The 10528-nt window shown below is 44.1% G+C and overlaps 2 protein-coding genes across 2 annotated transcripts; one reads left to right on the top strand and one right to left on the bottom strand.

Annotated features, from left to right (window-relative positions):
- Window positions 1-742: 742 nt before the first annotated feature.
- Window positions 743-6221, bottom strand: LOC136520639 (uncharacterized). The gene is made up of 3 exons (XM_066514218.1): window positions 5201-6221; window positions 2253-2518; window positions 743-1774 (listed from the first exon to the last, which is right to left on the bottom strand). The coding sequence occupies exons 1-3, from the start codon at window positions 6118-6120 to the stop codon at window positions 1038-1040; spliced, it is 1923 nt and encodes a 640-aa protein (XP_066370315.1). The 5' UTR covers window positions 6121-6221; the 3' UTR covers window positions 743-1037.
- Window positions 6222-7196: 975 nt separating this feature from the next.
- Window positions 7197-10318, top strand: LOC136524482 (uncharacterized). Its single transcript, XM_066517840.1, has 2 exons — window positions 7197-9971; window positions 10061-10318. The coding sequence occupies exons 1-2, from the start codon at window positions 7197-7199 to the stop codon at window positions 10316-10318; spliced, it is 3033 nt and encodes a 1010-aa protein (XP_066373937.1).
- Window positions 10319-10528: the final 210 nt, after the last annotated feature.

Below are 10528 nucleotides of genomic sequence, written 5' to 3'. Positions count from 1 at the left end.
TCACAAAATGTAAATAACCAAACACGATTTATTAATCACGGTTTGCCTGCGCATAACAACCAAACACCAAGACACTACATACACTTACGGTGGTTTAGGTACTAGTCATCATTTTCTTTTTGAAACAAAGGTATTAGCCATCATCACAAAATAGTTACTTTTTGGCAATCAAGAAAATTGCTTTTTCCTTGTTGTAAATGTAAGCTCTATTCTTCATTGAGGCAGTTTTTTTTATTGCAATAAACGCTTTGACATCATTTGTGCTTTGTACAGTTCGAGATTCTAGCTTGTAGTTCCATTTTATGTTTATCTTTGCCTGTGCCCACTATTCTGTATGTGCATCGGTTTATGTTTTCATCACAAAATAGTTACTTTTTGTACTTGTGCGCTGAGTTGTATAGTGTTGTGCTGTATGCTTCTTCATCCTATTGTCTCGCGCTTACACACGTCGTGACTTTCTTCTTGGCCAACCCATGCGTGTCTACGTTTTACAGCCGTATATCTCTAGCACAAGCACCCAAGTATAGTTATATTTCCTTTTACAAGGCGACACTCAATTTTTCCTTTTTATAAGGTGACAATCAGCCTACAACTACAAGATGAACATTACCAGCCTGTTCGCTGGGTCGTATTCGGCTTATAAGCCATGACTTATCAGTCAACTAACAATATCTTTCTCTCACACCAAATCAGTCAACAGTACTTTCAGCCACGGCTTATAAGCCAAACAAGCCCAAACGAACAGGGCGGTAAACTTTGTTCCAAAAGTTGATTTGTGTCGAAATAAATTTCTAGAGTACCTAAATTTTGGGAGTAAAACGTAGTAGGTCAAGTAAACAGCAGATCCCTGCAACATGTATAATTTGCAATTGGGCCAACTACGTTTGGATTTAAGAAGCCGTAGATCACATTTGCCATACAAAGTTACATCGTACAATAATGACAGGATAGTTCTTACAATTTCGTCATCTCACGTAACCATACAGCATTACCTGGAAATGTTGGAAAAAGGGGTGCTCGAGGCATCTCTGCCGCCCTCACTTTGACGTCGATGACCGAGCAGTGATGGAAGAGTGATACGTTGTGCTCCTTTGCTTACGATAAGAAGAATATACATCATCATACTGTCCCACCTCATTCGGATCGGCAGAAGCTCCGAGACCCAACCGACCGCTGGACCCTGGTTTACTGTCAACGCTACCATCAGCACGCATCCCTGTCTCAGGGTTTGTTACAAGCAGATTCGGTGGGGGAGGGATGCAAGCGCCTCCCTTTCGGGCAGGGAGTTCCCTCTCATAGTCATCATAGTCATCGGGCTCGCTTTGTCTCATTGGACCTTCTGATGGGTTTACCTCCCCAATATCACTGAAGAACTTCGACACACGCTCAAGGATCTCAGACTCTGGGACGGTTGATGGAGGGATGGTAGTGGGGATGTCAAGCAGGCTTAAGGGAGAGTATGGCACTCCACTACCTATTTGCATCTTCCGAACCATTCCAGGAATGAGGCCAGGGGGGAAGAGTGGATAAGGAGGTGGATTCGAATCATTTGTAGCAGCAGTGCTTTGAGGAGCCACAGAGGGAATTAACGATGGTTGCACTGGCAAAGATCCTGCAAAAGTAGTTTGGCCTACAGGAGGATAAACACCAGCTGGAAGTTGGTTTGCTGGAAATTGTGCAGAGGGAACAGATTGGGTTGCACCAGCAACAGGATGGATTGCTTTATCCTTCTCTGGAGGTTCCGAGGACCATTTTGAGCGCAGTGGCGCTGATCCTGCAAAAACATCTAGCAGCTTTTAGGTTTTTTTACTACCAAAAAGCAAAATGTACATGCATTACATTTTAAAAAGCTATTCCAAAAAGACATTGTAAGACCGGAGAATCAAACGACAGAATGATTTAACTGAGAAACACAAGTAAATCAGCCAGAGGATAAAGTTCTCTAATTGGATGATAGGTCAGATAGGTTTCCAGGAATGAATTCTAGAAAGTTATGAATCATTCTAAATAGTGGCTACAACATATAGCAGCTAGTGCAGTCCGGGGCTACTAGGATCACAGCTATGTGAGTTGACGAAACAAATGAAGAAAGATGGTAATCAGATGGAAACTCACAGGTTAAGTACTCAAAGAATACAAAATAGCATCCTTATTTCAGAGCTAGCATCGTCATCAGATAACAAAAAAAAAAGTTGAAGTACCTAGACTGAATGGGAAATAGAGGTAGTAAAGGAAGCAGAGAAAAAAGATACCTGAAAAGGTCGATGGATCTGGTGAAACATGTCGTGGCACCAAAGGATAAGGCAAGCCACCTTTCATCTCTCTTTCAAAATTAGCGATTGTTTCCTGGTCGTAAACTTCCTTTGAACCCCAAAACTGCAGGATTTTCTCAACGCGAGTCTGGTTGTCATCTTTACTCTGTGAATTATTGTAAACCCTTGCAAGCATGGAACCCAGTACAGACTTAAAAGCAATAGCCTCATTGTCAAGGTCCCGAATATTAGTTCGTCTTTGTAAGCTGTAGCATGTCAAATACATTCAGAAATCAGCAATGCATTAAATTAAATACGCATAGTTACAAGTCATGTGCACTTCGAAATTCTCAGAAGCTAGATTTGATCGGTCAAGGGTCAAGCATTAGCAGCTCCTTGAGGACAGGTGTTAAATATCCTAACCAAACAGAATCCTTAGTGATCTAAACCATTCCAATCTTCTTAGTTGGGTATTATTCAATATCATGAAAGATCAGCACATTTAAAACATATATAGCAAAACTTCGTTTCAACTTGATAATATATGCATGCATTTCTATTTTCCTACATGGGCCCCTCCTATTGCAGTGTCTAAATTTATACCAAATTTTAGCACTTCCTTATGCTACATGGAGACTAAGATCTGGTTACAGACAGAGTTGTCAATCTCATTCTGGTACAGGCCAGAACGTCCAGATTACCTCAGATCACCGTAGAGACTGGTACAACAGAGGTCAAATCCAGTACCAGTCATGGTTCTGGCTGATTTCGGCTGTACCAGGCGAAATCTAGCATTCTGTGGATGCCAGCACTAGTTAATAAAGGAGAGTCCCAGTTGTAGAAGAACAGATTCTTCGAGTTCAACTTGGGCGGGGGTGATAGCGATACTACAGGAGCAACCGCTGTTGCTTCTCCCTCCAGGCGGCTGTGACGCGATAAAAAAAAGTTTGGGATGGAGAAGATGTCTGCTTCCTAGACACGGACAGCCCCTGGAACCTCAACTCCATCTATGGCCTGCAGCTCAGGGCCATCCAGCCATGGCAGCGAGCCAGCAAGGATAAGAGAAAGGATAAGGCAGAGAGAGAATGAGATATACTTCTTTCTGGCTTTCACTGAGTGGAAGAAATAGGTAAGAGGAGACAAATGTACACGTCTGTGTAAGCCTTCTGAATATGCAGGTGGCAGTAGCTACCTTCCAAATAGGTAGTGAATATTTTTATTGGAAGAATGGTAGGGCCAGTAATATAGATACACGTGTGTGTAAACCTGATTGTAAGCAAGTAAATTCTAATTTATGCAGCACAGAAAATATGCATACATTGTTATATACAACAACAACAACAACAACATAGCCTTTCAGTCCCAAGCACAGAAAATATGCATACATTGTTATATCTATCCATAATATTAAATAGGCTAATTTTCGACACTTCTAGAGACCTCCTTCATTAGTTTCCCATCCTATTTCGCGCCTATGTCTTTCCCGTGCCTGGATAGGGCTGTGTTGCATGTTTGCCTAAACGGAAAAGCTGTCACACACACAAGGAAGGAACAGACTGCTACTATGGTACGACGCATAATTGAACTCAAGGAATAGCCTCCTACTATAGTACTCTTGCCCTGTTAAAGAAACGGTTCATGCAAGGCAACAAAAGCATTTATATGTAGGTTAGTCAAGCTGGCTAGGGCACACCATAGAATGATCTTGGTGGGGTCCCTCTCTGCATTAAGTGTGAGATATATCTTCGTCCCAATACATTTTAGCGATTCCGCTTTGAACGATAGTTCTAGCTATTTTTAGTCCCCTGTATCTGCCCCTCGCGTGTTCCGCATATGGGTCTAAACATGGTGTTTCTGGTTTCCATCATCTCCGCTCGAGTCTCACACTGATTTTCTGTGCTCACTATTGAACCATCGTTAATCGCGGGAGCACAGTGTTTGGCCTACTCTGAACAGATGTGGCATGTGGGCCTGGGTGACCTGCTACAGCTATACGCCTCCTAGGGGCTGGTTCAGACCTGCCAGCATATGACTATGGGGAATTTTTCTCTCCCGTTGCAAGCCACAGGTATGTTTGCTGGTTTTGGCAATAAATATATAAAAATATTTTAGCAAATAATTACTAATAAATATAAATGCATTTACAGTTTATTATACTCCAGAATGGTACACCGTACACAGATATTGTCTAGTATTGAAACATTCGGTTCCAATGGGTAATCCAGAATGGCATCCTGAATGGTATTGATAAGCTTGCTAGGGTCCCTCTGAACAAAAGGATGTATGCATTTGGTACAACAGAATATTGTTTAAAAAAGCACATCACAGCTTCACCAGGGTCTACCTGCTATGTCTATAACACTCAGTTTCTAATGGACCAAAAAATGTTAACAAGCTGGGGAGTACCACTTTCATCTGCATGAGAAAAGGTTCCTAAATTACAAGATATATGATCTCTCTTATCATTATGAAACAAAGTACCTGGGTATTTTTCTATGTTTATCGATTTTATAATCTGTCAAAAGACAAAAGTAGGTTTGTTTTTTTAAGGCCTTCTATTTGCCTAGAAGTACTTATCTTCCAATGTTAAAATGTTGGCCTTAGTAAAGTATAGTAGTTTTTGAAATGAATTAGGGTGAACTAAGATTGCATCAAGTACTCCCAATCTGGTGAGTGCTTATGAAGAGATAAATAGTGTGGATGCTGGAAATATGAATTGGTCACTCTACAAGCTGCGCGCTACAGCAATGAGATATGAAAACAATATACGCTCATTAGATAACACTTCATGCACTGGTATATCAGTCAGCAATTCAGCATGATAACTGAAGTATTCATCAAAAGGAACATAAGGACTATTTCTCAACAGAAGAACTACAATTAAAAAATAAAAGGCATAACGTAAGCAGTTCTACTTTAATAAAGATAGGAAACAAATCGAGCCATACCTTTCAAAAAGAATATCATTCACCAGGAAAATTATGTGCAGCTGCCGCTCCGAATCCTCCAACACAAATACTCTCTCCTTAAGAGCTTCAGCCAGAGCCGGTGCAAATGGCAATCTTTGCATAAACCATGACTTTGCTCCCTTTATTGATTCCTTAGTGCCGTTAAGATTGTTAAGCACGTCTTGCAGCTCAGCAGCAACATCTGCTGGGAGCGGCCCAGACAGTCCCTTGAACGGTTGTGCTGCAGCTTCATAGTCCCCATGGCCGTGAGCAGCAGCAAACTGCTGGTGCTGGTCATAGAATGGAGGGTACCCCGGCTGGTGGATCGGCGCCCCCCTCATCATAGGGCCCATAGGCGGCATCATATGCATCGAGCCCGGCGGGTAGGGCGCCGGCACCGGCGAGCGCGGCAAGAGCCAGAGCATGTACCTGTAGTAGGCGTGACCTTCCCCGCCGAAGACGAAGGCGTAGTCCGGGTTGTCGTGCTGCTTGTCGCGGATCATGGCCTCGAAATCCGGCCCGTTCTTGGCGATGTACTCGACGAGCTTGTCGATGCGCTTCTGGAGCTCCGGATCGGCGGGGGGCGCAGCCGGCGGCGGCGGGGCGGATTCGAACGGCGGCGGGTGCATGTAAGGGTGGTGCGGCGGCGGGGAGGGCGTGGACAAGACGTGCGGCGGTGGCGGGTGCGCCGCGTACGGGGGAGGCGGCTGCTGGTGCGGCGGCAGGTGCGAGTAGGCCGGCGGCATGGGGCGCGCGTAGGGCCCGGGCGGGTACTGCGGGAGCGGCGCGCCGTAAGGGTGGGGCGGGTACTGAGGCGGCGGCGCCTGCGGGTGGTACCCTCCGTACTGCGGCGGCGGTGGCTGCTGCCCCTGCGCGTACGCCATGGCCGCGGCCGCGTAGTCCTGGGGTTGCCGGTCCATGAGGGGCTCCGGCTAGAAGAAGGGTAGGGCTCCGAGAGCCGGCGACGGCGGCGGCGGAGACGGGACAGGGCCACAGGGGGAGAGGACACGAGGCCGAGGGACTCCGCGAGGTGTCCGAAATTTTTTTAGCCCTTTTAAAAAAGAGAAAAGTCTATTTTTGGCCATCGAACTTTTGGCGAAGTCCGGGAATGACCATCGAACTCAAAAACCAGGAATGTTTCACCATTTATTTTCTGAAACCGAACACAAAAGGCCATGGACCGCAGTCCACCTACACATTCCTGGTTTTGACAGAACTCCTCCCCTTCTCTCATTCTTCTCCTCCAAACCAGCCCTCTCCTCTTCTCACGTTACTCTCTCCTCCCCTTGCTCTCCCATGGCTGCCACTCCCTAAATCCCCTCTACAGCACCAAATCCTTGGGGGAAACTTGCAAATCGGATCGAGGACAACAACAGGAGCAAGAAGAGGTGCATCTTGCATGTGGATCGGTCCTTCCCCATCCCTTCCCGTCGCCCTAGGGTTTGTGGCTGACCAAGGTGAGTTGGATTTCCCCCTTCTCTACACAAGTTTGGTGTTTAGGGTGGATTTTAGCCATGGGAATAGGTGGACTAGTGGGGGAGAAAAGTTGCTTGAATGTTGTTCCTCGGATTTCAAATGAACAGTTTCTGCAGATTTTCTTGGGGAAACGATTAGGGCTACTTAGAGACCGAAATAAGTGTTTTGGTGAACTACAAAGTTGTAGAGGACCTTCAGATCTATTAGCTCGTGAAATTTCATGATTTTATCTCAAGCAGTTTCAGAGATATGTATTTTCGAAATTAGGTGTCATGCTGTGACGAAGTTCTGGACAGAACTGGATGTAGGGGCCTTTCGAAACCCTTAAATGTCTTATTAGACTTTCCAAATATGAGAAGCTTGTAGTACTTTCCATTAGCTTTTCAGATTGGTAAAGATTATGTCGCTTTGTTTGTTGTTTTGCTTGTATATCGGGTTGGGGAGTAGGAGTGCTTAATCCATTGTTTAATGCAGCCACAAACTTGTTTGTCATACAGGCAAGTGATAAAGTGTCCTGGGGATGGATCCATTTGAGTATCTTCCAGTCCGGTTCCATTTTAATGGAGAATTCATAAGAACAGGAAGACAAGTGCAGTACATCGGTGCTCGGATGGAGGTTTCCTTCATAGATAGGGATAAAGTGTCCCTGCCTGAGATTATTGGCCACCTAAAGGACCACTGCAATGTAAGTGAAAGGGCTCTTTTGCATTGGCTTCTTCCTGGGAAAGAGCTCAACAATGGTCTGAGGCTGCTTCTAGATGACAAAGGCTGCTTAGAGGTAGCAGGTACCATTGGGGATGGAGAGGTAGCTGAAATCTATGTTGAAGAACCTATTGCTTCGGAAGAAAGTGAATGTGACGAAGGCAGTGAATATGAAGAGGAGGAAGGAACAAGTGATGAAGATGACTCACTGAATGAGCAGGAAGTGCAAGAGGAATTGGATGATGAAGGACCTGAGATAGAAGAGGATACTCAGCCTGTGCATGCAGCCAATGAATTTTTAGGTGCAGCCATTGTTCCAAGTGGTAATAGAGCTGGGATCCAACAACCAATACAACTTGATGAGGGATGGAAAAATTCAAGGAAAGACAAAGGCAAGCAAGTAGTTGTCCATGATCCAAAGTCTGGGGATAGCAGTGACAGTGACTACTTACCTGGTGATGAGTGTTCTTCTGAGGATGATGATGAAGTTGTAGAAATTCTGACCAAGTTCAGGGTGTTTAAAAGGAGGTTAAAGGCTGGACAGGTAGCCAACTTAGATGAAGTCATATTGGACAGTCCCAAAGAGGTGCCAAATTTGTATGAGATAGAGGATGAAGGAAATTTGACCCCATATGATGGCAGCAGTGATGATGAGGATTTAGTAGAAGAGATGAGTGATGGGGATATTCAGAAGTGTACTAGTAAGTGTCCAAGATTTAATAAGAAGGAACCAATTCCTAAGTTTGAGATTGGAATGAAGTTTAGTGGAAAGAAACAATTCAAGAAGGCATGTATCAAACATGGTCTAGTTGAGAGGAAGCTTATCAAATTCTACAAGAATGAGGCATCAAGAATGATTGCAGTATGTGACTGGACCACATGTAAATGGAGGTGCATGGCTTCTGTCAATTCTAGGAGTAGTAGTTGGCAGATTGCTAGCTACAATGCTGAGCATACATGTCCACCCAGAAGGGACAATAGGTTGGTCACTGCTGGTAGAATTGCTGCCAAGTATGAGAAGATGATCATTGCCAACCCTGCTTGGGGTCTTGACTCAATGAAAACAACTGTGCAAGAGGACATGTTTGCTGATGTGAGTTTTAGCAAGCTTAAGAGGGCTAAGTCCATGGTAATGCAGAAGGCATTAGATGCTACTAAGGGTCAGTATCTACTCTTGTACAATTACCAGCTAGAGTTATTGAGAAGTAATCCTGGAAGCACAGTTATTGTGAGAAGACAAGGTGATACAGACATTTTTCAAAGGATGTACATATGCCTTGATGCTTTGAAGAAAGGGTTTAAGGCAGGATGTAGAAAAGTTGTTGGGCTAGATGGGTGCTTCTTCAAGGGAGCTACAAATGGTGAGCTGCTATGTGCAATTGGCAGAGATGCAAACAGCCAAATGTATCCTATTGCATGGGCTGTGGTGGAGAAAGAGAATAATGATAGTTGGGATTGGTTTTGTGATCTTTTGTTTAGAGATATAGAGGTGTATGGTGGCACTGGATGGGTTTTCATATCAGATCAGCAAAAGGGAATTTTGAATGTAGTGCAAAAATGGGCTCCAGATGCTGAGCATAGGAATTGTGCTAGGCATATATATGCCAATTGGAGGAAAAAGTTCAAAAAGAAGGAGTGGCAGACGAAATTTTGGGCTTGTGCAAAGGCCCCTTGTGTCACATTGTTCAACCTAGCCAAGGCAAGACTTGCAAAGGATACACAAGCTGGAGCTCAGGCTATAATGAACACTGATCCACATCACTGGAGCTGTGCCTGGTTCAAGTTAGGTTCTTTTTGTGATTCAGTTGACAACAATATGTGTGAATCTTTTAACAAATGGATTGTAGAGGCTAGATACTTTCCAATTATTACCATGCTTGAGACAATTAGGAGAAAAGTCATGGTTAGGATTCAGCACAACAGGACCAAATCAGATGGGTGGAACACAGTCATATGCCCAAATATCTTGAAAAAATTGAATGCATATATTAATTTATCTGGAGTTTGCCATGCAATATGTAATGGACAAGACCAATTTGAAGTGGTTCACTGGATTAACAGGTTCACTGTGGACCTGAACAAAAAGGAGTGTTCCTGTAGATATTGGCAACTATCTGGAATGCCATGTCCTCATGCCATATCTTGCATTTTCTTCAAGACAAATGATCTATCACCATTCATTGCTAGCTGCTACTCAGTGGAACAGTTCAAAAACACATATGACCATTGTCTATTGCCGGTGGAAGGAATGAATGCATGGCCTGTTTCAGAGAAAACACCACTGAAGGCTCCTGGATATGTAAAGATGCCAGGTAGGCCAAAGAAGGAAAGAAAGAGAGAAGCACATGAGAAACCAAAGTCTGAAAAGGCCTCAAAGGTGGGCACAATTATCAGGTGTACGAAATGCATGCAAATTGGTCACAACAGGTCCACATGTGACAAAAGGAATGGCCAGTCCCATAATGCTTCTCAGGTTTCAAGAGAACAAGGTGGAACTTCATCAAGTGCACCTCACCATAGCACTGCTGCATCCATGAAGAGGAAAGCAAATACAACTCCATGTACACAGAACAAAAGGACAAGGACAACCAAGGTATGGTTCCAAAACCAGTGTAACATTATTGCCAATTTATGATCCTCACAAAATATGTGTGTTCAATGATTTATTTTTTCTTTTGCAAGGCTGGAGGTTCAAATACATTGGCCAAGACATCTGCAAGTGCCAAAGTTGATACAACTCCTTCTGGTTCAGCAACTATGCACCTGCACTCCAATGTGCCATTTACCAAAGCTGGCTCAAGTGTGTCTATCACTATAAACTCAGGGAAAGCTGAAGTTCGTTTGAATGCTCAAGGACCATCCCCTCCAAAGAAGCTCCTAGTTAGAAGACCAGCCAAAGGCCCTATGTTCTTTCTGCCAGCACCTGGTGATGCCATCTGAAGTATCTGTGATGTCCATGTGCAATGCCAGAATGCTGGCTTAAGTTTATTTTGCTACCATCTGAACTATGGATTGTGAGGTGTAATGCCAGACTGTTGGCTTAAGTTCATGTTGCTACCATCTAAACTAGGAATTGTAATGTGTAATGCCTGACTGATGGCTTAATTTTACCTGACAGCATGTGAACTATGAATGTCATGTGTAGGTGGC

This window comes from Miscanthus floridulus, chromosome 18, assembly GCF_019320115.1.
Source record: "Miscanthus floridulus cultivar M001 chromosome 18, ASM1932011v1, whole genome shotgun sequence".
NCBI lineage: Eukaryota > Viridiplantae > Streptophyta > Magnoliopsida > Poales > Poaceae > Miscanthus > Miscanthus floridulus.
The sequence above is the reverse complement of the archived record's forward strand: the minus strand, read 5'-3'. Positions and strand labels throughout refer to the sequence as shown.

Coding starts and splice junctions, on each gene's coding strand:
- LOC136520639 (XM_066514218.1), bottom strand. CDS start 6,120: ATGGACCGGCAACCCCAGGACTACGCGGCCGCGGCCATGGCGTACGCG. Junction 2,519..5,200: donor AATGATATTCTTTTTGAAAG/GTATGGCTCGAT, acceptor GACATGCTACAG/CTTACAAAGACGAACTAATA. Junction 1,775..2,252: donor AGATCCATCGACCTTTTCAG/GTATCTTTTTTC, acceptor ATGTTTTTGCAG/GATCAGCGCCACTGCGCTCA.
- LOC136524482 (XM_066517840.1), top strand. CDS start 7,197: ATGGATCCATTTGAGTATCTTCCAGTCCGGTTCCATTTTAATGGAGAA. Junction 9,972..10,060: donor AAAGGACAAGGACAACCAAG/GTATGGTTCCAA, acceptor TTCTTTTGCAAG/GCTGGAGGTTCAAATACATT.